This window comes from Aquila chrysaetos, chromosome 15, assembly GCF_900496995.4.
Source record: "Aquila chrysaetos chrysaetos chromosome 15, bAquChr1.4, whole genome shotgun sequence".
Lineage (NCBI taxonomy): Eukaryota > Metazoa > Chordata > Aves > Accipitriformes > Accipitridae > Aquila > Aquila chrysaetos.
In genome coordinates this window covers 23,916,517-23,944,239 of record NC_044018.1, presented here as the reverse complement: position 1 = coordinate 23,944,239, position 27,723 = coordinate 23,916,517, and the positions used below count along the sequence as shown (strand labels likewise).

Sequence of the window (27,723 nt, the reverse complement as noted above, 5' to 3'; positions counted from 1 at the left end):
GCCGAGAGACACATTGACATCATGAGTTTATCCAAATATGTATTGACTTGTGTACTTAATGTGTGCAGAGCTGAAGTATTAAGAAGTAGATTAATGGAGTCAAATACAGACCAAATGAAAAATATTTTTTTCAGTTCTCTTTTATTTAGTAAAATACATACCTCTAAACAGTTCACAGCTCATATTGTTGTTGTATTACGGAACATTTTATAGAAATTCAGTAGTTTTCAGGCATTAATTTGATTATTTTAGAAAATCACTTTATAAGCACTGCTTTGAAGACGTAATTTGTAACTTCTGCTTTTTTTTTTTGTATATCCTGGAGTTAGCCAGGGTCTGCTTTAGCTTGTTCCAGACATCTGTTAAGAGTAGTTACCATTCGTCAAATGTTTATAAATTTCCCTGTATGAAAAGCCACTCACAAACTGCAGAGAATAGGAGTAACATAAAGTAGTACAAAGCAGTTAAACACGGTTGGTTTTAGTTAAAAATGCTTTTTCACACATTATTCAGTAAACAGTGGGGACTAAGGAGTTGTATGTCAGATAAGGTCAGGAATATGGGGGAGAGGAGAAAGACTGCAAATTCTATCCATATCATATATGGTCTATTCTACATGTTTTCATTTGTGTCTGCTTCTAGTCTGCTTTGTTTATAGGAAGAAATGTAGTAGCATTCGTATTTAAGACTTATTGGAACTTCTGTGATTAAAGCCTGTGCTTAACTGTTCCTAACTTTGTAAGACATTAACAGCAGTGCTTCATGTCTTCTTCAATAAAAGTATTTTGCCTGAGGTTCCATCAAGGATGAATCAGGAATTTCTAAAAACAACATAAGATGGAAGTTCTATTTTGTGCCTTAAAAAAAAAAACAAACAAAAAGGCCAACTGAGATTTGGCATGATGATTACTCTTCTGTTGAGGGTGTGTTATTTGCAAGAAAAGTAAAAAGCTGCAGAGATTTGGCTACACTTGAATAACTTCAAGGAGTACAGTTCATATCTTTTATACAGAGTGATTTGGTAGCTAAATATTTCTTCAGGATAAGCATTTTCATGCCTAGATGGGCCACGTGGCTACACCCCTGCCAGTCCAGGGAGAAGCTCAGGCTGCCAGTGTGCCACAAGCAGGATCTGTGTATCTGTGCTTCCAGACTCCAGGATGTCTTCTGATCCCATATGCCATAATGTATTATGGCATATGCTGCTGTTTGACCTTCCTGAAGGTCACCAAATCATGGGAGAGTCTGTGTGTGAGCTGGGCATGAGGTAAGTTTAGGGACAAGTGCTGCTTTTGGACTTACTTGAAATGCATTTTAGGTGCAGTTTCTGGCGCTGGCATAGGCACTGAAAGCACAGAGACACTTTGCACTAAACAACATGGAATGATGACTAGGCCTGCAGCTTGGCCAGAAGATGGGGGAAGTGGAGGATGCAATTCTGTTCAAGATTAAGACTAAATTTAAGCATCTGTATGTGAGCTAAAGTTTTGATTAATTTGCTTAAACATAGAAACCTAGTGTCATTGGCGGTGCCCTGAAGTATTTTACCTGTCCTCCGTCTACCAGTCCAGAAAGGCACAAGCTTCTATGTTATATCCACTAGACTTGGAGGATGTCTTGAAGGTCTAAGAATGTCTTGAGTACCTCTAGACAATGGGAGATGGAAACAAGTCAAGCCCCATCTGCCTAAATTCTGTTGTAGTTACTCTAGTCAATACTGTCGGTGAAACTTTGGGAGCTCTTCTGCTGACTAGCCAGTAGATGTCTTTTTTCAAAAGGCACTGAAATTTTGGCATCTTCCTCTGAAGCTCAGGTACTTTGAGTGTGTGAGGATAGAGACAATATTCTGTGTGTGCTTGTTTGGCTGGAGGAGTTGGGGCCATAAACTTTAGGAGCCCCTATATCATACTTTTCTTCAGAATTTAAGATCTCATGATTCCTCAGCTCTCAGGAATTACATGCAAATTTACCCCTTATCTTTCTACTGCTTATCCATCCAGATGATATTAACCTGCCACTACTACTACCACTATTGTTCGACCAAATAGCAGAGGTCTGTATGATGAAAATATGATGTTCCAGCACTTCAGAACTCTTAAAAAACTAGTGTGATGCTTTTTTCTTAGCTTCTTTCTTTTTTTTAGAATAGTCTAATTTTAAGTAGTTTTCTTTTACATTTCTAGTTTTTAAATTTTATGTTCACATTTTAATACCAATGGCAGAGAAAGGCTTGCCAATTTGCTATTCTAACTTTGAAAACTATATCTAAACATAATGAGGTGTGTGAAGAGTTCTGAATAATAGAGAGAACAGTTCTTTGAATGATTTAAGAAAAAAGTCCCCAGTTTTAAGGGCAGAATGGAGTAATTCACAGAAAGTGGGAGGAAAAATGTGCAGATATGTGCAGGACTTGACATGAGGTCCCAGGACTTGATCATGGATAACCAGGGGACAAAGAGTCCCAGAAGGTAATAAATTCCAAACAAAAATTAAGTAGACTTCAGACACTGCGTCTGAAATCTGTGTCACAAATCCGTGTGATTTTATCACTATGTGCAAGAAATAACTGAAATTTTAGCAATGTAGCATGTTCACGAATACATTTTTTCTTTAATTTTAAGCCATATTTATAATTTCAGCAATATATGTGGCTGTGGGTATGTAGATTTCTGTTACCAGTAGGAAAAAAAAGGTTGGAAAGATAGGGAGTGAGTTTAATCTCTACTAGAAATTTCTTATTGATGTAGGATTCCTCAATTTTAATATGTCTCTTTTACAACTCTGACATAATTATTCCAAATTGTATGTCTAAATGAACCATATATTTTTCAATAAACTCTGAAATGGAAAGTATATTTCTAAATCTATTAAGTATCTGTTATCAAAATACATGCATTCTCTTTGAAAATTAATTAAAATTACACATTTGGTCCAGCTCATGGATTTCATTATCGGATGTTTCCAAATAAAAATGCCTTTGATAAAGTCTAAAATTTCTGTAAAACCAGTCCTGCAGGGTTACAGTTGTACTTAATAACTTGACTGTGTCAGAATTAACATTTGAAATCAAATTTGATTGTATTATCAAAAAAGGGGAGTTTTTTTGCATATTTAATATAACAATATCAATGTTAATATGAACACATCTCTAATATGGGTTAATCTGGTAGGGTCAGAAGATATTTTTCAATTCCAGTCTTATGAAGTGCAGATGGATGTAGTAATGTCCTGGACAATGTATAAAGGACTTGACTCTTATCTAGGAAATGAGAACTTATTGTTACTGCTTTTATTACATTTGTGAAGGAAAAAGAGAAACATGAGTCGTGCTATATTCAAAATATTTATAAGCAGAAAAAAACAGCAATTCTTACACAATAGCAGTAAATAGCTGCTGGGAGGAAATAGTATAAGCACCAGTAATGATCCTGGCAACCACATACGTCATCTTAGCCACTGCTTAGCTCATGTCCAGCTCCCCATGCTGGGGAGAGTAGGAATAGAAGGCTGAGGCTCAGGGATGAGTAGATGATAAGAGAAAAAAAAAAAAAAAAGTGAAAAGCTTGGCAAGAAGAGAGGTTAGAATAAAAAACTGAAAGCAAGTTGTCAGTGTCAATATGGATCAGGAGTGCTGGGCTGCAGATATCTGGAGACTGAGACATGGTGGCAGTGAGAGTAAGACTGGCTGTGTTCCTCTGAGAGGCATGAGCAAATACATCTCTTTATCCCACCTGTTCTTCATATACAGGACTCAGCCTTTGACTTTGTTCTTCCCAATTTTCTCCCATTCATTTGTAAAAGAGTTAAAAATAATTTTAAAGAGTCTTGAAGAACACTTGGCTGCTCTTCACCATTTGAGTTACTCCCTAGTAGGTTTATAAAAGAAAACTGGAGGTACCAACAGTAAGGAAGAAGTTCTCTTGTCTGGATTGTAGGTACTTGGAGAGGCTCAAAACCTGTGGCAGACTCATGATAAAAATACAGCTGATGCCAACATTTCCTGCTTGAAATCCTGATTCCAAGTGCTGTTGTTATTGGTACCTCTGTGCTTGCTGAAGTGGATAGAACCACACTGCAGAGCTAGAGGTCCTTGTAGTTTTTGCTGTGCTGAGCAAAGCTTATTCGACGACCATAACTGGGTTCCATCTCTGCCCGGGGGTTGAAGAGTGATTAAATTTTTTTAGGGAAATATCCATTTGCAGTTTGTGCAAGAACCCTGAGTCTGGGACCACCAAACTGCTTTTTCATAAAATTAGCTGTTCTGTGTGTTTGAGCATGGAATTAAACTTGGGCCTTTCACTTTTTTGATAAATGTTATTATGCAAAAAATGTCCCTCTTAGCACCCAGTCTTAAAAGAAAAATGTGAGGTAAGTAGCAGAGTTTAGAAGTTCCAAATCCCAGTTTCCTCTTAAAATGTATTCTAAACCTATGATCATATTTCAAAATATAAAACAGTAAGAAAGAGAAGTATAGTACTTAAGAATAAAAAAACCCCAGAAGTTTGAGCAGAAACCTGGTAACAGTCTTCTAATATGCTAGAAGTAGCTCCAAAGAGGAATGAAATAATCATCTGTGTTCTTTCCAGATAGAGGAATTACAGCTAAGTTTACTTCAAGAGGATCTTAAGTTAGACTTTTCCTTATTTTTTTCTTCTTTTCTCAGAGGGGCTAGTGAAACACTGGAATAGGTTGCTTGTGGAGAATGTGGAATTTTCATCACTGGAGGTCTTTCAAGAACAAATTAGATGATCATTGGTCAGGTATAATTTTGGCTTGTGATAGCAGAGTAGACTAGATGACCATCCATAACCGTTTTTTACACCCACAGCCCTAGACCACACAGCCCTGTTTTTGGTTTCTTTGTTATTTCTGTGTGTATCCAAGTCTGAGAATTAGGATTTTTGTGGCATAGCTCTCCCCAATGTTTCCAATTGGATATCATAGATATAAGCTGCTCAGCATGTTTTTTTTTGTTTTGAATCCCACTTTTAGGGACTTCTCTATTGCTACCTTTAATTTTAGGGTATTTAAATGCTTATCTCAGCACTATGTTCAATGCCAGAAACAGGTCACTAAATGGTAAATGCTTGTGCATTAAATTTAGGGATTTTCCAGTGTGTGGAAATAAACTCGATGTCTGACTGTAGTACAGTCTCCAGCTTCTTTTCTGTATGCAGTGAATTTACATGCTTTAAATATGAATAACACATAAGTATCTTAAAGGTATATAGGTGTATAGATATTTTAAATTATTGCCACAAACTTTAAATTTACTGGTTTTGATAAGAAATAAATTCCATTAACACATGTGGAACACTAAAGAACAACTAAAACTGCATCTCAGTTTCTAGGTAGTAAAAGGCTTTTCCACTTGCATTGATTACCTGTTCTTTGGGAGTATATTTTTATGCTGTGGAAGATAATAGAGACAATTAAGGTTGAGTTATGTATTTTTTATACTCTGAATGCACATCTCCCAGCTGGAACCTGGCAGTCTCATCTAATCATTGAGCTAAGAAGCATGTTGACAGTTCCTCAAGTCAGAAGATTTCCTGACACCATTCTTTATCATTTTACAACCATGTGGGAGGCTGGGAGCTTCAAAATACTTGGATGTGGGACAGTAGTGACATTGTTTCCTCTGTCCAAAGACGATATGCTATTACAGTCAGTTTACTTCAGCTAACTTTACTTCAAACATCAAAGTACTTGCTATTTAGTGAAACTGGCTGTGCTAATATGTTTTGTTTGGACACTACTGTTCTAAAAGCCATTAGCAGCCTCAAGAAATTAGTAGCAGCAGGAATATTTCTTTGCAATCCCAGTCTCTGGGGGAGAAGCAAACAACAAATAAACAGACTGTATCAGGAGCAGTGCCGGAATGCCAGAACTGCTTTTATGATTAGTAGCTACAGCATCAGTGAAAATAACCTCACAGCGTAGCAGTAAAAGATTCAGCAGCAGTGGAGGAAAGAAGAGAGATAGTAGAGGACTGAGGTACAACACTAAGAATAAAAGTGGAGGAGTGTGACAGGTAAGCATAGATTTTGAGATGCTTTAGTACACTGGACATTGCATCAGACCTGACAAAACTGACAGGCCCACCTGGGTGTGACCTGGCTGTTGTACATCTTTTATTCTTTAAAATAACTTGTACATAAGAGCTACTCAGTCTTGAACTTTTCAGTAGTTTCTTGAAAGGTTGTTGCTAGAGGTGAAGAGCAAATGCTAACAGAAGTATTTGCTTCTAACATGAACTAAATAGACCTGGGTTTTGTTTGTTTTCAAATGACATAGTAAATTCTTCTTGATCCATAGAAACCACTAAGTTATTTGAAGTTGATCCTTGTTTGAAGTATTCATAGGGAACTAGAATAAGGTCCACCTGTATGTACAGATGTACACATGCATGGATGGGTGTGTAGACTGATAGTTCTGAATTTTGGTTTTATACAATTAAATGTATGCACACTTAATACAGAGATAGTTGTTTTGATATCAGAAAGGAGACCTGAAAAACTTGGCAAGAAGTTAAATCTTAACCCAATTACATTCTGCCTTCTACAAAGATTCATAGAATGGTTTAGGTTGGAAGGGGCCTTAAATATCATCTAGTTCCAACCCCCCTGCCATGGGCAGGGACACCTTCCACTAGCCCAGGTTGCTCAAAGCCCCATCCAACCTGGCTTTGGACACTTCCAGGGATGGGGCATCCACAGCCTCTCTGGGCAACCTGTTCATGTGCCTCACTACCCTCATAGTGAAGAATTTCTTCCCTACATCTAATCTAAATCTACCCTCTTCTGGTTTAAAACCTTTACCCTTGTCCTACTACAACAGGCCCTCCTAAAATGTTTGTCCCCATCTTTCTTATAAGCCCCCTTTAGGTACTGGAAGGCTGCTATAAGGTGTCCCTGGAGCCTTCTCTTCTCCAGGCTGAACAACCCCAACTCTCTCGGCCTGTCTTCATAGGAGAGGTGCTCCAGCCCTCTGACCATCTTCATGGCCCTCCTCTGGACTCGCTCCAACAGGTCCATGTCCTTCTTATGTTAGGGCCCTCAGATCTGAACACAGTACTCCAGGTGGGGTCTCACGAGAGTGGAGTAGAGGGGGAGAATCACCTCCCTTGACCTGCTGATCACACTTCTTTTGATCCAGCCCAGGATATGGTCATGGTGAGCTTCTCATCAATCAGCACCCTCAAGTCCTTCTCCGCAGGGCTGCTCTCAATCCACTCATTGCCCAGCCTGTATTTGTGCTTGGGATTGCCCCGACCCATGTGCCGGACCTTGCACTTGGCCTTGTTGAACTTCATGAGGTTTGCACAGGCCCACCTCTCAGGCCTGCCAAGGTCCCTCTGGATGGCATCCCTCCCCTCCAGCTTGGTGTCATCAGCAAACTTGCTGAGGGTGCACTCAGTCCCACTGTCCATGTCACCAACAAAGATGTTAAACAGTGCTGGTCCCAATAGCAACCCCTGAAGAATGCCACTCGTCGCTGCTCTCCACTTGGACATTGAGCCATTGACCGCAACTCTTTGAGTGCGACCATCCAGCCAATTCCTTATCCACAGAGTGGTCCTTTCATCAAATCCATGTCTCTCCAACTTAGAAACAAGGATGTCACGCAGGTCAGTGTGCTTTGCACAAGTCCTTCCCTTATCCACCAATGGTGTAACCCCATCGTAGGAGGCCACCAAATTTGTCAGGCACGATTTGCCCTTAGTGAAGCCATGTTGGCTGTCATCAGTCACCTCCTTATTTGCCACGTGCCTTAGCATAGTTTCCAGGAGGATCCACTCCATGATCTTGCTGGGCACAGAAGTGAGACTGACTGGACTGTAGTTCCCCAGGTATTCCTTTTTTCCCTTTTTAAAAATGGGGTATGTTTCCCCTTTTCCAGTCAGTGTGTACTTCCCTGGACTGCCACAACTTCTCAGATATGATGGAGAGTGGCTTAGCAACTTCATCCACAGGTTCCCTCAGGACCCACGGAGGCATCTCCTCAGGTCCCATGGACATGTGCACCTTCAGGTTCCTTAGATGGTCTCAAACCTGATCTTCTCTTACAGTGGGCGGTTCTTCATTCTCCCAGTCCCTGCCTTTGCCTTCTGTGACTTGGGTGGTGCAGCTCAAGCACTTGCCAGTGAAGACTGAGGCAAAAAAAGTCATTGAGTAGTTCAGCCTTCTCCATGTGCCAGGTAACCAGGTCTTCTGTGTCCTTCCGGAGAGGGCCCACGTTTTCCCTAGTCTTCCTTTTATCACTGACATACCTATAGAAGTTCTTGTTGCCCTTGACATCCCTGGCCAGATTTAATTTTATCAAGGTTTTGGCTTTCCTAACCTGGTCCCTGGCTGCTCAGACAATTTCTCTGTATTCTTCCAAGGCTACCTGTCCTTGCTTCCACACTCTGTAGGCTTCCTTTTTGTGTTTGAGTTTGTCCAGGAGCTCCTTGTTCCTCCATGCAGGCCTCGTGGTGTTTTTGCCTGACTTCCTTTTTGTTGGGATGCTTCACTCCTGAGCTTGGAGGAGGTGATCTTTGAATATTAACCAGCTTTCTTGGGCCCATCTTCCCTCCAGGGCTTTATCGCATGGTACTCTACCAAGCAGATCCCTGAAGAAGCCAAAGTCTGCTCTCCTGAAGTCCAGGGTAGTGAGCTTGCTCTGCACCCTCCTCGCTGCCCTAAGAACTCCACCATTTCATGGCCACTGCAGCCAAAGCTACCCTTGAGCTTCACATTCCCCACCAGCCCCTCCTTGTTGGTGAGAACAAGGTCCAGCATAGCATCTCTCCTTGTTGGCTCCTCTATCACATGGAGAAGGAAGTTCTCATCAACATATTCCAGGAACCTCCTGGATTGCTTATGCATTCAGACACATTGCCACAAGGCAGAAGAGAACTGAGGCTTGTTAGGACAGGGAGGGGCATAGTCCAAGGCTCTGGAGACACTGAAACATTTCACAGTAAGCGTGACTGGAAACGGAGAATGCATAGGCATTTTTATGATGATGTAAAACAGAGTGACAGTTTAACTTTCTGTCTATTCAGCACGCAAACAAATGTTTTGCAAGTGTAAAATTCTGCTTAATGTGACAGAGGGTCAAAGTTGGTTCTAGTTGTAGGTAAAGGATTACATTGGTTACTAGGGGAGTAGATAAAGCATTGAACCAGATGCAGCTCTGCTGCTTATTTTGAGTACACCAGAGCCTGGAAAAGCTGTCACTCCTGCTGTGGTCACCTTGTGGGGAATGACTCCTAATGCAAAGACCTGCTCCCAGACACAGCAGAACTTGCGTTTATCCTTCCTCTTCTCCACTTTCTCTAACACTGTTAAAAGCAGAAAGCGTGGGTCTCCAGAACCCTTTCCTTATCGTCTCTCTCCCCCTTCTCTGTCCCACTACTACTCCTTCTAGTGGCAGGACGCTCAGCCCTTACCCACTGAGGGAGAAATTTGATAAGACAAGAGGATCACTGGTTGGGGTGCAAAATGTGCCAAGAAGTTGTGTTACAGAGGAAGCAGCTTATTTTGGAACATTCCTACAGTTCTACTTCTATTAGCAATTTGACAGCTTCCAGATGGAAGCAAACAGCTGAAATGAACTAACCATTCATCATTTTATAATTCTTACCTCTCCTCATTATAATCATGTGTGAAGCACTGTGTTGTATTTAATTCAAATGCATCAAATGTGACAACTTGGGAATACTGAAAACAAATTTGAGTTGTGTTTATGGTACCATGACAATGTGTTGTGAAATTAATCAATTACATTGAATTGGGTAAATTACAATAAAAATTAGATTTTTTTAAAAAATACTTATTTCCACCTCTGTTTAACAGATTTCAGACAAAGGCTGTCATTTCTTCTTTTGAAATTTATTGACTTTATTAAAATAATAAAACTTCACAGTGTCAAGGGGAAAGGAACAAATACCCACAGGACTTTTTAACTGCTGAAATGTTGAATTGCTTCTTACAATTGACTGTATATATGGAAAAGACATTTTCCTTTGTAAAACTCCACTTTTTAGTAGTGAATACTTAGAAATGAAAACTTCAAAGCTGTGTTTTATTCAGTGAATTTACTGAAGAGCAACAAACTGGATGCCAAACTCAAAGCAGCTAGTGATTCTGCACACACACACATTGTTTTATATGAACTCTTTAAATAGACTCATTGTAATAATGTGATGGGTTCTCATCTCCAAGTTACCATTTTACTGAAAATAATATCCTTTCAGAGAAAACAATACTATGACTTTCCCTTCAGAAGTGCCATGGGGCAAATATAAAATCTTTACCAGCATTACTGACATATTCAAACACCTAGAGTAAATCTCTGTGCATAAATAACTATTTTAAAATAAAGCATAGCATTAAAAGGAATTAAAAAAAAAGGATACTGAAGAGTTACCTTTCTTCTTTTCATTATCAAAATCAAGAGAGCTGAGAAGTCAGATGCAAAAGGCAATCCTGCCTTGGAGACCTTTCCTAAAAGTGACTGAAATAGATATTTTTGTAATTATACTTTGCCCTAAAATTGTATATTATGAAATACTGTTAAATGAACTATACTGAGCTCTGGTTAAATAAATGAATAAATAAGCCAAAAAACCTAGTTGCTACTCAAACTTCACTAAGTTGACAGCAAATTATACTTTCTGAACTTGAAAGAATAACTGCTTGTCTGGAGAGAAATTCTGAAGGAACAAAAAAAAGGGAAAATAATTCAGTAAGTAATTTCCTTCGTGGTATGGAAGATGAATGAGCCTGAATTCACATCATATTTAGCATTCTGAAGTGAATTAGTCAAGTATGTAAATAAGTGTTTAAATATCTGAATAATGCCCTTAACTTCAGTGGAACTCTTCCCTGTCTAATCTTATATTTAGGTGCTTTTCTCATCAGATAAAAATTGTTAAATTGACTTCTTAAATAACATTGTTTTATATATATAGAACAGACAAATAGGAAGTTTTGTTTATATTAGTGCAGCAATGAAAGAAACCCTGAGAGAATGGAAGCAGACTATTAGAAAGCATTTAAGAATTTTCCAGTTCATTGCTTCTTGGAGGAAATCACTTTGGACACTTTCTTGATTTTTTTCCCTAGAAAAGAAACAATTGCCCTTAGCCTATGTTGAAATTTCTGTCTCTACAATGATTGGATTAAACAAAATAATGATTTATAAAATGTTTGTCTATATTAGATGTACTTCAAAGTGTTTATCAGTGTTTTAAATAATGTTACATTTATCAGAATATTGTAAATATGATGGAAAATTAATTTCAGTTGTTATGAATAGGATATGTCAAAATTACTAACCTATGTTTCTTAATTCAGTGGTGGGACAATATTTTAAAAAGTATATATGAGAAAATGCCAATTCTTTATCTTTTTCTTTCCTTTTTTTTTCAGCTGTGTCTTGTGGTATTCCTGACTCCCCTGGGAATGGTTCAGTTATAGGTAATGAATTCACTTTGGGCAGTAGATTGATATATGAATGTAACGAGGGCTTCAAGCTAGAATCCAGTCAACAAGCAACAGCAGTGTGTCAAGAAGATGGATTATGGAGCAACAAAGGGAGGCCACCTGTTTGCAAATGTAAGTGGGCATGTATTTCTCAAGCATATTTCCCTTGAACTTTCTCAGGAAAATCTTCACTGGTGATATTTAGCTTTTATGTATACATATGCCCTGAACTGGCCATTCAGGAATGTATAATCATTTAGCATTTAGTAAAGTAGTAGAGGCCTGTAAATTTGCTTATTAAAAAACCTCCTTGTTTGTCTTCTTCAAAAATCTGAATTCAACTTATTGGATAATTCAGTTTCATGTATATTTTCTTATTATGAATAATGTGCGCTTCTCCATTTTCACAGTAAAAGTTTAACATATTTTCTAAAGTACTAAAAGCAAAAACTATTTCTTAAAATACTGCTAGTGTAGATAATTAAGCTGGGTAAGAGTCCTTTAGTCTTCAATTTTGCTGCCTGTCAGAACTAGCCCGTGTAATGCAGACTCCTCTACCATGTGAAATGGCCTCTTATTTGCATTGGGCTACCTTGTCTTTGTACTGGATAAAAGCGATAATTAACTGAGTATGACTTCAAGTATGTGACCTGAAATACCGATTAGGACATAATCTTAAAATTGTTAATTGCTATAACACTATACGTAAAATTTTTGAGATTTTGTTTAGAATCTTGAACTAATCAACAGTATATGTATGTGCTTTCCAGACTCTGAATTTGAAAAAGATGTTCTGAGTTTTTCAAACACGTAAAATTCAACTTATTTTTAAAGAAAGAGTAAAATGGTATGAATATAAAAATTGTGAAATTATACACGATTGTGAAATGGTTTTCATTTGAATTAGTTGACAGCAAACAAATGGTTAGAAAATATTGCTGAAAGTTACTTCAAGAGATCTTCTAAGCATCCCTGACAGATGATCATTTAACCTAATCTTGACCTTCCCGATTACACTATTTCAGTAATTGACTTTTTTTTTTTTTTGCCTTGCAAAGTGTTTCCTGAATATAACCTGAATTTATTTTTCTGTAGTGTAAAGGCATTATTTCATTTTGTATCCACAGTGGTCAAATAGAAGTTATTTTTTTCTTCTTTCGTTCTTTTTATTGTGTTTGAAAACTGTGTTTTTTGTCAAAAAGTGTGGTGGGTTGACCTTGGCCAGCAGCCACACCCTCACGCAGCTGCTCACTCACTCCCCCTTTTAAACCAGACAGGGGGAAAAAATAGGATGAAAAATCTTGTGTCTCAAGATAAGGACAGAGAGATTACTGTCACAGGACATGACTTGGGGAAAATTAGTTTAATGTATTGGCAGTTAAAATAAGGTCAAATACATGTCAGGAAAAAAAAAATTAAACCAGCACTTTCCTCCCTCTATTCCCAGGGTCAGCTTCACTCCTTTGCTCTTGACTCTTCTCCCCACCCCAAGCAGTGCTGGGGGAGAAGGAGTAGGAGTTGTGATCGGTTTATAAAGAGCTCCTCTCTGCTGCTCCTTCCTCCTCGCACTTTTCCTCTGCTCCTGCTTGGGTCTTCTCCGCAGGCTGTTGTCCTTCAGGATAAACTTGCTCTAGCGTGGGTCCTCCATTGGCTGCAGTTCATTCAGAAGATATCCACCTGCTCCAGTGTGGGCTGCAGTGTAGATATCTGCTCTGGCATGGTCCTCTCCATGGGCTGCAGTGTAGATATCTGCTCTGGCATGGTCCTCTCCATGGGCTGCAGTGTAGATATCTGCTCTGGCATGGTCCTCTCCATGGGTTGCAGCAGAATACCAGCTCTAGTGCCTGGAGCACCTCCTCCTCCTCCTTCTCCTCCTTCTTTTGTGACCTTGGTGTTCCCTCTGCTGCTTCTCACTCTTTTTGTACCCTCCTCCTCTGCCTGTGCAGGAGTTTACCCTTTCCTAAATACACTTTACTAGAGGTGCCACATCTTGGCTGATGGGCTCAGCTGTGTCCTGTGGTGGGTCCTTTGGAACCGGCTGTGTCCAGCAGCCCAAGGCTGTCCTCACAGACGTCACCCCTGCACCACCTCCCTGCCCTCCCCAGCACCTTGACTCTTGCACCCGGTACACGAGTCACCCCTCCTGTAGAGATAACTGTCTTGCTGTGATTCATTCTCACTCCTTCATCCTTTTTGGGCCGGCAATTCTCATTATTGTCCTCTGGACATTCTCCAATTGATCTACACCTTTCTTGAAGGACAATGTGTAAAACTGAATACAGCAGTTCCACAGAGTACATAAGAAGGATTACTCCAAACCAGCTGTGATCACACAGACGTGCTCTGAATTCAGAGCCGTGTGCGGAGGGAAGGCGGTGCTCCAGTGTATTGAACTGCACTTCATTCTCTCAGAAAAAGTTGACAAGGTACAAAGAACATAATTTGAATGATTAATCAGCAGAAATATCAACAGATTTTTTTTTTGGAGGGAAAAGGCCAGTTAAACTAACTGGGGATTAAAAATACTGAATTAATAACACTATATCCGCAGTACAAAAGTAAAAAAAAAAAAAAAAAAGCTTGTATTATTGAAATGATCAGACTTAACCAGACAATGACTACCCTGTAAAACAAAGCTTAATTATTAACATTTAGCACAAGTTTCAACATTAAATATTTTGTTTAATATTTATAATAGCCTAACAAATTATATATAACAGTCTTTTCTTTTCTTTTTTCCTTTTCTAAAAATTTATTCAGTTTGAAAAAGAATCCCATTACTTCTAAAACCAGAAGTGCTAAATTAAAATGCTAGTGATCTACATGAGAATATTAAAGTCAATATTTTCAAAATGGATTGCTATTCAGAAGCAGGCATGCTTTACCCAAGGTTTCTTACTTGCAATGTGCAGAAAAGCTTAGACAATCTGCATAACAACCTGTTTTTGTAGTATTGCTGCTGTAAGGATAAATGTATTTAGTCTCCAGAGATAGAAACATCTCAGACTTGATGAGCAGCGAAGACAGCACAGAAAGGTAAATGGTAAATAAATGAGTTCATTTTATCCCCAGGTCTATTAAAATGAAGGTTGAAATCAGTGCAGTTTGTTTTGCAAAGTATCTCTGGTAATATAATGCCCGAGGCAGATGTTTGAAACTCCTTTCTTTTCATTAAAAGTATTTACATCGGATTTGAATCATGAGAAATATGATTCATGCTGGTCATACAGCAAGACACAGATGGATCATAGACGTTAGGCTATTGAATTTAATTACATGAAATATCAATCAACAGATATCTATTAAGAAAGCTTAACTGAATGGCAAGGAACTTGCTTCAGTTATTCTACACAGAGATCTCAAGTACACGATGGAGGGAACTAGAGATGTCTATCTGTATTACTATTTGAAAGCCTTTGTCAGGCAATACTTTAAATCAGGCCAATACTCTCTTTAGAGAGTGACCATATAGTAGTAACTTTAAATATCAATACAGGACACTGTATAAAGTATGCAAAAACTTTCTACTGAAACCTGTAAATTAGTACATTACTGTTGGTCAGAGGAGTGAGTGTGATATACAGTTCCAAAAAACATACCATCCAAAAGGTGTAGATATATCCAAGAAATCTGAATAAAACAACTCTGGTCTCCAACTATAGATGAGTACTGGTGCTTGTATGATTCTTCCCTTACTGTATGCCACATAAACTGCCTCTAACACTTTTTACCCCAACTAATATCATTTGGATAATGCTTAAAAAGAAAGGAAAATATGTACAGACATGATTACAAATTTAAAGTTTTAAGTTATAGCTATAGTTAGCTGAGAAACACTGTTTTACCTATTACCAGCAGTTTTACATGCCTGTAAAGTACTCTTCTGAAGTCATAAGTTTCCATCTTTCTAAGACTAAAAAAAAAGAAAGAGAACAATCTTTTGGGAATTTTTTGTCTATTCCATTTCATCAGATATGATTTGGATTTTGTCTGCTACTATGGAAATACAGATGCTGATTCTTGCTGTGACAAGTTAAAAAGGGAGAAGAACACAAGTGAAATTTCCTTCTTCTCCTTTGGATGACAATATCTTTTGCTATTATTATATAGAATTACATCATTATAGCATGATTATTACATTTTGTTTGTGACTAATTAGTGAAAATTATTCTTCTTATTATTTACTGCCTTACTTTCTTCAGAATATATATCATCAAGTACAGAGAAATAAAGTCTTCCAAAGCAGAGACTGAAAGATGGAAACAGAAAAGGACTTAGCTGTCAATGCAAAATTTAGATGTGTTTCTCCCTAAATTCAATCCAGAGCCACACTTGGATATTTAAGATATTTACTGAATAAAGAGATTCATGTTGGGAATAGTATCTGTAACTAATTTGTAAAGAAACAAAGTCATCTAACTGTGTTGGTGAGGGTCAATCTATTTATCTAAGACACTTGTTTTTACCTTTTTTATTTATATTTTCAAATACATTTCACCATGTGTTTGTTTTCCTGTGTGTCTTTCTCCTTCTCCTGTGAAATTCCTCTGATTTAGAAAACTAGATTTTTCAGTGTTCTAGAAGTGATTTTCCTTTTTCATCTTGTACAGGATTTTGGGTGTTTGGATACAAAATTTCAGAACTGATAGAAATAAGAACAGAAGTAGTATACATTTTTTCCTGAATAGTTATCTTTTGGGGAGTCACTAAATATATTTTCTTAGGGTTTTTGATTTTGTGGACACTTGACACTGACTTTCTTAATGAAATAGAAATATTGGTCTGAATCTTGGGTTCTCCCTCCGCAGCAATTGAACTTCTTAGTTGATGCCATTAAAGTTTGTTCATACCTTGAATGTGTTGTTGTTTACTTTTTCTCTGAATAATATAGAGAAACAGTTGTTTAGACCATTCTTAAGAATTGAAAGAACTAGAAAGAATGAGCTGTGCCTCACTGTCAGGAGTAGAAAATGCATGATGTGATAAGGAGAAACTACTGAAAAAATTGGTATGAGGTTTAAATCAATGAAGGAGGTCATACTAATCCTATCCTGAAAAAAAAAGATAACTTCTTTCTCTGTTTAGTATGTATACTTCAGTGCTATTAGAGAGTTTGTATTTCCTTGTTCCAAAATTCATGTTCCATGAAAAGAAAACTCAGTAATGAGTTTGCTTTGACAAACAGTGCATTCCAGTACTAGAAACTTCTGCTAATTTGAGATGTGGTACCATCCCAGTGTTTGCACTAAGGAGAGTTTAAGTATGTATGATACTTTTAGAAGAACTAGGGTGAATGTTAGCACAAATCTTTTACAAGTCAAGCATCACTTTTTTTCATGACAAAGCAACACAAAAAGAAATGTTCCCTGGGCCAGCAGGAAACTTTTTTTTTTTAATACAGGCATTTTTGCATGCTAGAAAATATGTAATGCAAATTCTTAAGAATATTATAATTATGATTAATGTGCAGTGTTAGAGTTTTGCTAGACGTAGTAAAAAGACGTACAGACACCTGACCACTTGAAATTAATGGAAGTATAACCTTTTTTGTTCCATAGGAAATCTGCAGACCTAAAGCTGCTTTAAGAAATATGCAGAAAAGACCATTAAAGTAGGATCCGGTTAATGCAAAGCAGAACTTTCAGTTCTGTGCACTTTCTGTGCTTTTTGACCAGATCTAGGGAACTGATTTAAAATATTGTGCCAGAGGGTGAAAAAATGATGTCAGCAAATGTTACGATTTACTTCCATGTTTCTCTTCACAAGATGGGAAAACTGAATGTGTTCACTTATTGCAAGATCACCTTGTCATAATTTTTTTCTGATTGTGCCAAGGTACTCAAACAGGTCTCTAAAGCTAAGTACCATAATTTGTAAACCAAGAGTATGAATATATACAATATTATATTATATTTCTGTATAAGTACATTGAAGATGTACCCATATAGGTTATACTTCATATGTGTTGGTGCTGACATCTGAACCAGTATATGTTTATTAAGAAAAATACTGCTGAAATAGGAAAACTTGTTAGCCTCTGTTCTTACTTGCTTTCCTTTTCATAGAATTAAGTGGATGCATAACCTAGGAAATTGAGTTTATAGTTAATTAATTTTTCTAACATTTTGATTGCCTGGGATGGTCCCTGTAACTGCATACCTTTATTGCTATTTTCCATTACTCCTTTAATATACTCATTGAAAGATTTAAATCATGTCCTTCATTGGTTTATGCTAATTTCTCTAATATCAAATATTTTAAAGAACAGCTAATGTTACCTTTGCATAATCTGCATTTTTCAGATTTCACTGTAGATATTTTTGGAAGCTATGGTGTGCTGAGCTATAACAGTGATGGTTCAGACACTGATTTTTATCTAGAAATTAATTGGAAAATAATTAGAAATTTTAGAAGCCTTTTTATAATTTTCAATGTGTTTGTACAATGTCTAGTTATAGAACTATGAATCACCAGTAGTTCTGGAATAAAGCATCAGTTGTATTATAAATGCAAAAAGGAATTTGTTAATATAAACAGGCAAAGATTCACCACCAGCTCATCATAGATATTGTGCAATTGCTGGGGGTTTTATAAGCTAGGACATTCAGAGCACCATATGCAATATTTCTCCTAACATTTTCCTTAATAAATCCTGAGGTCAGTAAGTAATTTTTTGAGTATTTTTTCAAGGTTTGGTATGTAACATGGAGTACTTATTAAGGGTTAGTACTTAGTGAACTGTAGTAAAACAGTTGATTAGTTTAGGCATTTTAGATTAGTCCAGATACATTAGACTGATAACAGATTGACTTGCTGACTGGATTGACAGACTGATACTGAATACCATGTGATCCTTTTGTTTATCTATTTTGAGGTTTCGAAGCCTATCCTGTGTAAATATGTGGAACAACAAGAAGTGCTTAATTTTTTTCTCTGTGCTTTTTTTTTCTACTAGCATACTGAAACTATCAACTTGCTCAAGTGATCCTATTTTGTTCTCAGGTCTTTGTTCTTAGATTCTGTGGTGTATGGGATTATTTGGTTTCCTACTGTCTTCTTATTTTACTAATACTTATTAATTTAAACCACACTAGTCTCTCAAGCATTATACACAACTTGACCTTAATCTTGCTTTTTTTAAGCTACTAGTGGATTTAGTCAAAAGGGTACATTTGAAAAATATAGTTATTATTACTGCATTATAAGTTCACAATACGGTAAGACAAAAATGCCCTTTCCCTTTCTTTGTGATTGTTAACTACCTGCTAAAGAATGGCAGCCAAATATCAGATGCCATTACACTTGCAAATAATAATAGCAAATTCCTGTAATTCAGATATTTTTCCATCATATACATTGTAGTTGTCTTTTTTTTTTTTTTTCCTTTGAAAGAATAATTACATTCAGAGTCACAATATTCAAGATATTCCTGGAATAGCGTGAGATGTACTTTTTTTTGCTTACTTAACAATAAGAAAAGCAAAGGCTTGTAGACAGAAGAACAACTCAGTAAAATGGAATAGTCAGTCTTCTGGTATTCAGATTCTAGGAAAATATTGATAGTGCAATGTGTTTGTTGACCAGAAGAGCAAGTAAAAAGAATAATGAAATTACAAAGAGTTAATCATTATGAAGAGTTAAAACTAAAAGCTAAGCACATTACTGCACAAATTCTTGTTAGATTTCAGTTGCAGTTGAAAAGATCTTGTTATATTTTTTGGTCATTGCCACTGTTCATATAGTGAACATTTTGCTTAGTGAACATTTTGCTCGTGTCTTGAGTAGCAAATATACCTGGGCTTATAGAACAACTCAATTTTTTTGTCTTTTTTTATGGTAGGTATATGTCATGAATTCCCTGCTTTTGAGTCTGTTCAGAATTATCAGTATATGGTGATCATCATGTCATTAAAATGGATAATCTTAATCATAATTTCAAACAATAATTATGTTTTCTGACCTATATTTTATGTAAAGCAATATTATTCATATAATTCTGTATTAAAAATACCTGGAGAAAAGAGAGAACATCTTCACATCTGCAAGAAGTTGAGATGTCCCTTACAGAGTTTCATCTGTGTAAATGACAATTTAAATAGTGCCCAGCCCATAATTTGCAAGAGAGAGACTGTGAGACAAATTGATGCACACATTCATAAACCATGTGCACAAAATCAAGCATCTGATAATAGTCTTTTTTTGTTCCTTGAATGATGGGAAATAAAATAAATCAAAATCAGTCCCTGTAAGATTAAAATTTTTCAAGCAAAAGTTTTAGTTGAGTACATCAACAGAGTCTAGAAGTATATTCTGTGCTCAGTAACATTCTCAATTAGAAACCGTAAAATCACGGAATCTGATAGTTGTTTGTCAAGTGTGCTTGCAACAAGATTCTAAGTGTATTTATAGCTAAAGAAAGAATAAATTACATACTAACCTTAGTATGGAGAGGAAACATCTATGTGGCTTATTTACATATTCTGAAATAGCTGAGCTTCTTATCTCCAAGTGTCTTAAGATATCCCCTATGGTTAAGACTAATATTTTTACTATTAGACTAAATAAGAAGCTTGCTTTCATTTTTGAAAGAACAATAAAACTATTCCTTGAAAGGAGAAGTGATAAAAATGTTAAATTTGAGGGGTATTAAGTACCTGTTTAGAATGTTTTTTGTTTTCTGACAGACCTATATGATTTTCACTCCAAGGTGTTAAATGAAGTGCTTTAATATGCTTAACGTATTTAACAACAAATAAGAAAGAACTGTTTCTTGGTAAATAGTTTATAATCTTTGAGTAGCTATGAAACACAGTTTAGTATTAGTATCAAATTAAATTAAATTAGAAAGTAAGAAGTCCTCCTTTAACCTGGGAAATTGTTCATCACTAGTCAGAATATTGTTATAAAGACCAAAGTGAAGACCGATTAAGTTTCAAAGTGATTGTACGCTGGCAATCCTTCCAAGATATACTGAAAAAGAAACCCTAAGAAAATATTCTACAATTTCAACTGAATGTAACCTTATAATCTGTCATTTGGGAGTTCTTCAGATGATTTCCCCTTCATAACTTCTTACACATCTTCACAGATATGCTGTGGTGCCAGCTCTGTGTTTCCTAGATGCTAGAATTTACCATGGGTAAGATAACTATTGGAAAAGGTAGATATATAATTCTAGCATTGTCAAAGGTATTCTGGAAAGTGGTGGAAATCTAGGTTTTCACAGGAATTGTTCTGTCGCTTTCCCTGTATTTCATTTGTATTGGCTTTGCATGGCAAGGTTTTGGTAGCGGCGGGGGAGGTTACAGGGGTGGCTCCTGTAAGAAACTGCTGGAAACTTCCCCTGTGTCCGACAGAACCAATGCCAGCCGGCTTTAAGACGGACCCGCCGCTGGCCAAGGCTGAGCCAATCAGTGATAGTGGTAACACCTCTGTGATAACATTTTTAAGAAGGAAAAAAAGTTGGGAAAGTACAGTAAATGGCAGCTGGCAAAAGGAGTGAGAACATGTGAGAGGAACAGCCCTGCAGCCCCCCAGGTCAGTGCAGAAGGAGGAGGAGATGCTCCAGGCGCCGGAGCAGAGATTCCCCTGCAGCCCATGGTGATGAAGACCATGGTGAGGCAGGCTGTCCCCCTGCAGCCCAGGGAGGTCCACGGGGGAGCAGATCTCCACCTGCAGCCTGGGGAGGACCCCACGCCGGAGCAGGGGGATGCCCGAAGGAGGCTGGGACCCCGTGGGAAGCCCACGCTGGAGCAGGCTCCTGGCAGGACCTGTGGCCCCGTGGAGAGAGGAGCCCACGCTGGAGCAGGTTTGCGGGCAGGACTGGTGACCCCGTGGGGGACCCACGCTGGAGCAGGCTGTGTCTGAAGGACTGCAGCCCGTGGAAGGGACCCACACTGGAGCAGTTTGTGAAGAACTGCAGCCCATGGGAAGGACTCACTTTGGAGAAGTTCGTGGAGGACTCTCTCCCGTGGGAGGGACCCCATGCTGGAGCAGGGGAAGAGTGTGAGGAGTCCTCCCCCTGAGGAGGATGAAGCGGCAGAAATAACGTCTGATGAACTGACCGTAAACCCCATTCCCCGTCCCCCTGCGCTGCTTGGGGGGGGTTGGCAGAGAATCCGGGAGTGAAGTTGTGCCCAGGAAGAAGGGAGGGGTGGAGGGAAGGTGTTCTGAGATTTGGTTTTATTTCTCATTACCCTACTCTGGTTGATTTGTAATAAATTGAGTTAATTTTCCCCAAGCTGAGTCTGTTTTGCCCATGACAGTAAGTGGTGAGTGATATCTCTCCTGTCCTTATCTCGACCCACGAGCCCTTTGTTATATTTTCTCTCTCCTGTCCAGCTGAGGAGGGGGAGTGATAGAACGGCTTTGGTGGGCACCTGGCAACCAGCCAGGGTCAACCCATCACACACTGATTGCCTGAACTAGGCCTTTTCATCACACATTCATACTCATGATAAAATCACTTTATACCTCTGAGACAGTGTAAAGTCTACAGAATATGTAATTATTTTTTGTCAGCTTTATAAGTCCTTTCCCTAGTAGAATGGTGTAAATTTATTATAGCATAAATGAGAATCAGACTTCCTTTTTATTTCTTCAGTATAGTTTGGGGTTTTTACACAGTTCCTCCTAATGCTTTTGTCTTACACTGAACAGTGTGGTGACTTGAGTATATTGCACAAAAGATCAGAGGTAATGATTCCTAAGTATACCAAATATTTAGAAAAGTTGTCAACTTTTTTTTAGCAACATATAAGGAAAACAAAAGAAAAGGAACGAAATTTCTGTTACATGGTTTTTTGTTTGTTTTTCCTTGGAAAGTACAGCTTTTCTCAAGTGTTCCTGGGGTAGTAATTTTTTCTAAAGTACTCGTTGGGACATAAACAGTCACTAATTCATTCAGACTTTTTCTATAGCAGGGAAGTTCTGAACAACATGGTATAGGAAACCAAATACAGCTATTTTTAAATAAAGTAATCATAAATATTTTCATAAAACTAATTAATCTTTACAGAGACATAGGCACATTAAGTTAGAATTCATGTCAATATTGTAAATATTCTGTGCATCTTGAATTGCAGAGCATCAAATTGAAACTGAAAAATATTTAAGAATTCTATATATGATTGGTAGCTATATTAAGCCTTATGAAAAACATAAACTACAATTCTTGTGTACTGGCAGTAGCTGAATTCTCTTACGAAATCTGAAATACTAAAAGCAACAGAACTGAAATCAGTCTAAAAATCTCTCTAAATGTTATCTTTATTTTTTTATGTCACCTGTTCTAAACTGGAATGTAATAATTTTCCTGACTACCCACAGTATACCATTTTATAGTAATTAGTATTTGAATGTGTGTTAGCAGCTTTTTTGGCAACCTGTTTTGGGAACTTGTTAGAACTTTTCTAAAGTGAATATCATGGATAAAAAAATAAAGGCTTTGCAAAAATTGCGTAGCATTATTTGCTTTCCCTTTTACATCCACTGCAGTCTGTGATGTGTTTTTGTCTCTGAAATTTTTAAATAAATCTCATTAGAGAGCATAACTGTATATCATTGTTCCACTGCATCTCACTAAATGAAAATGTACTACAAACTCCTGCTCAAGTTGTAATACTCACTGTACATTGTTCATTATTTTTCCTGGAACTTGTATTTCAAAAATGCTTACAATAAGCTCAAGTTTACTTTGCAAAACTTCTGCCAGTAAGGCAAGACATGTATCTGTGAAGAAACTTTGGGGTAGAATGCTAATATTTAAGTGTCCTTTCTTCACAGCTGTAACTTGTCCCAGCATAGAGACTCTGCTCTCAGAACATGTTGTCTGGAGACTGATTTCTGGGTCACTGAATGAGTATGGAGCTCAAGTCATGCTCAGCTGCAGTCCTGGATATTATTTATTGGGTCGAAGACTCATACAGTGCCGGACTAATGGAACCTGGAGCGTAGGCAATGAAAGGCCAAGTTGTAAGGGTAAGGAACTTTTTTTTTTTTTTTTGATTCAGTGAAGTTTCTAATGTTAGAAAATATTTGGGAATGGCAATTCTGAAACAAGCTGAATCAATAAGAGAATTTTTATGGCAGCACTGTAGGAAAGAATTCTAGGGATCAGGTGAGCAGCTTACTAAATTATACCTTCTGGTATTTTTTAAGAAAAGAGAACAGAATCATTCTGCTCTGTCAAACTGTCTCAAGTCTGCAGATATGTCAGTAATACCTTATGACAAATGATACCAAAAGTATTTCATACGATTCTATGATAGTGATAACGGAATGAACATAAACATCAGGTAGCTTTTCATATTCCAAACAAATGGTTGAGCAAAACCTTCAGTATGATATACATATCGTGACAAACAGAAGACAAAATTAATCTGCCTAAATACAAGCTCCTAATGCCATATGAGACAAATTGCAGTATCTAAGCTGGTAGATAGTAAAGACAACTTGGGAGAGATTCTCAGCCTTCTTCAACAGCAGCTGGAGGCTAGACAGAACACCCAAAGTCATCTCAGATGCTACCGAATCGCTCCCAAGGCTGATTCAAGTATAAATTGACAAAATCTGTCACCAGTACTGGGAAGCATGTGGCTACAAACCTAAGGCACGGAATTTACAGAGGCAGTATTAGAGAATGATGCTAGCATGGGAAAAGAAGAATATAGAAAAGAGAACAAAGAAGGATGTACACCATTTAACTAAAAATAATATAAAACAATATTTATTTTCTAGAAAAGAAAAAAATGATTTGAGATGTTTTCAGAACAAGGCTCAACGAGCTACCTGTAACAGCAATCAGTATGACACATACATGAAAGCAGTGTATTTGATCTTATCTAAATAATGATGGGTTGTGGAAGATTATTGGTTCTGGTTTATTCCATTAGTTTTGTCTGGGGAAAATTTTCTTTTGAAAATACTCAATTGGAAAAATAAGGTGACTCTTCTATAACTCTTATAAATCACTAATAGCTATATCAATTTTCTTTTCAAATTTAAAACTAATGATTTTTTTTATTCTATTAACTGCAATTGTGGCCCTTTCCTTTTGTGCACACTTACTAAAAACCCTAGTTTTGTATTTGCTGCCTAATATGCAGCTACTGTTCAGCTGCTGAGAAGTCTTTCAAAAGCTCTTCTTGATCAACCTCTACAATTACAGAATTTCTATGTAAGCAGAAAATGGGATGACCAATATGGGATGCAGTTAACACAAAGCAAAGTATTAGGTAGATACAGAAACCCAAGATGTTGCTGATTGAAGGTATATTAGTTTATTTATAAGACAGGTAAATTATTTTGCCCTCTTTAGAGGATTTAATTATGGCAAATTTCATCCCCCAATAAATGTTCAGTACTATTTCCATTGGATACAGATCATTAAGATCCAGAAATACACTGTAGAGTATTTTGAGGAGTCTAGTGTTTACTTTCTGTCTGTCATTCACATGCTAAGGATAGGTGATACAAATATAGATTCTAGCTGTTTATATTTCTGAAGTAGCAGGAAAGCTAATTGAAACACTGATGGTAAGGCATTTAGATCATATTTATCAATATCTACTTGTGAATAGTATGTCTAATTAAGGGGGTTCTGGATTAAGAGAAACCTAAATAGTAAATTTATTTTATTTGTTTAAGAATATGCTGAACAGCTGCCTAACAAATCATGAGGTGGCTCAGTATTATGTATTTTACTTATTTTTAACTGTAATCACTGTAATTTAAAATAATAAAGCATTTGTAATATGTTTAGAACAATTCATTCTGTTGCATTTTAGAAAAAGAATTTGATTTTTTTAACATAGGGATAAGTGTAATTAATAATCAGCATTAGCATTAGAGGTTACAGTGTTAGCCTACTCCACAAATTACATTAATGTGACTTGATTGTAGTCAAAAGGATTCTTATCCACCTCTGGAAGCCTTACGTGCATAAGAAACTTTGATCACATATATTCTGATTATGACTGAGTTAACTGCACAGTGGTATGTACTTGATTTTATCCAACTTCTACCCATTTCCATGTTGTTTTCTATAGTGAACCTTTTAAAATATAGAAGAACATGGCTTTGAGGTTTCAGATAGGAAGTTTAGTTGTGATTAACATGCTTTTGAAAATAAAACCATGATTTATGCTAAGATATAATAAAATACAATTGAAGCTCTTGAAGGCATTGGTCTGCATCTTAAATTACAATATTATTGATATATTTTTCTAGAAACAAAAGACATAACAGGATGGTTTTAATTAAATTAGATTTTGATACATTCTTAAAAGGTAATTTCTCATGTGGTGCCTGTAATAGCTGTGGGTTGCAGCTTATGCTACAGAAGGCTTCTGTGATAATGGGTCAAGCCTAGCCTTAAGAAAAAACAGATTTATAGTTTTAGGAAATAGACTACCATATATGTTGTATGGTTATGAATAGTAGTTGGGAATAAGGAAAAAGACAGTTCATAACAATTCAGAGTACTACATGTTAAAAAAGGCAATATCTTTAAACAGACATAAAACTTAAAATGGCCAGAGAAGGTGTATTTGGGGAGTAGCCAGGAGTATGTACACATGGAATATAACCACAACCTTCCCAGGCATTCATGTAATTCCCTTGTTTCAGAGCTGGAAATACAGATTGTGTTTAAGCTGCTGTCAAGATGTGAAGATATCCTAATGAATTTTCAAATTTAGAACATGTGTTGCCAAATCAAGCATAATTTTAAACCCTTACTATGGAATACAACTCACTCCTATTACATTTACTTTTTAAGAAAATGTGAGGTGGTATATTGTCTTCCTGTCTAAGAAATTATGAAAAGTGTTTTCATATTTCAGTTTGTTCTGTTTGGCTTTTTTCCTAGTTATCTCCTGTGGTGGTCTTCCGTCTCCACCAAATGGAAATAAGATTGGAACCTTAACAGTGTATGGAGCTACTGCAATATTCACCTGTAACACAGGATACACATTAGTTGGTTCTCACGTGAGAGAATGCTTGGCAAACGGTCTCTGGAGTGGTACTGAAACCCAATGCCTAGGTAAAAAAACAAATTTCTGTTTTTTCTTTTGTTTTGTTTTAAGCAAACACAGTATCAAGTACTGGAATTCAGCTTTTATCAAGCAACAGCATTTTTAAATAAATGAAAAATAAAGGTATCTTAAATACAGAAATAGTGTGTACTGCATATGATTTTATACTATTCTACAAGCATATAACTTTTTATTAGAAGTTAGATTATATTTGATGTTGTTGGAATGCTCTTTGGACCAGCGGGGTTTTTTTAAGTGACTCAAGTGATTGCCCGCATTTACAGTACTTTGATTTGCTTTGTGGAGCAGTCACAGGGTGTGTGATGAAACTAAGCTGGAAGATGAGCTTCAGTTCAGGAGTATTCCTGATGCATCCCAACTACAAATGAGCTTTCAGCATATTGAACATTCAGTCAAGGGAAGTAGACAAGAGACAGCCCAAAGTAAAGCAAAGCCAACACCCTTCCAAACCCTGAGTTTGGACCTTAAGTTCTCATCCCAACTCTATTCTTCAGATCCACTCATGTTGGTTTGCACTCCTAATATAGACATAAGAAAACTCTTTTCTTTTTCAGTTACCTTTGAGGCTCAGCAGTGGCTGTATTCTTGGTTGTGGACAGTATATTTATTTCTGGAATCTTTTATTTGTTTTGTCTGCCCTCGTTTTGCAGATTTTCTTCTTGCCTCACAGCTGAATGTACTCAGTTGCTCGCAGGAAAGGAGGAATCTCTTCTTTCTTCTCTAGAGTTCAGCCTCACTTAAAAAGCAGCTTTCTTCTCTGCTGCCTAGCCACATCCTTTTAGCAGAACACAAAGTATTCCATGCCTGCCTAGTACCTTTTAAACAAAACAGTTTGACCATCTATCATATGCAAGAATTGAATTGTTTTACAGAGGAAATAATTAATTGTTTTAAAAAACAAAACAAAACAACTTGAGTAACTAAGATATCATTATCCAGAATAATCCATATTCCTGTTTTTTGCAGCAATGAAACAGTAAAAGCATTGCTTTATAAGGAAATGATAGTAGCTGTAACATGAATTGTCAGAAATTATTCTCTATCCAGAACTCACTTCTTGTAAAATTTTCAGGTAGGCTAGAGCAGTGTTTGAATAATTTGATACATGTCTAACAGTAACATTTGACTTAAAGCTTTTAAATAAATTATGCTGATTCATTTCTAAATTACAAAATCCCTTGTCGTCCTACTTT

General features: G+C 37.0%; 1 protein-coding gene across 1 annotated transcript in view; it reads left to right on the top strand.

The window, feature by feature from the left end:
• CSMD1 (CUB and Sushi multiple domains 1) overlaps positions 1 to 27,723 on the top strand; it is a 1,239,551-nt gene that overhangs the window by 1,135,921 nt on the left and 75,907 nt on the right. The window contains exons 50-52 of the mRNA XM_030037616.2: positions 11,421 to 11,606; positions 23,259 to 23,453; positions 26,344 to 26,517. Coding sequence (XP_029893476.1) covers positions 11,421 to 11,606; positions 23,259 to 23,453; positions 26,344 to 26,517 — 555 coding nt within the window. The remainder of the gene's footprint in view (positions 1 to 11,420; positions 11,607 to 23,258; positions 23,454 to 26,343; positions 26,518 to 27,723) is intronic.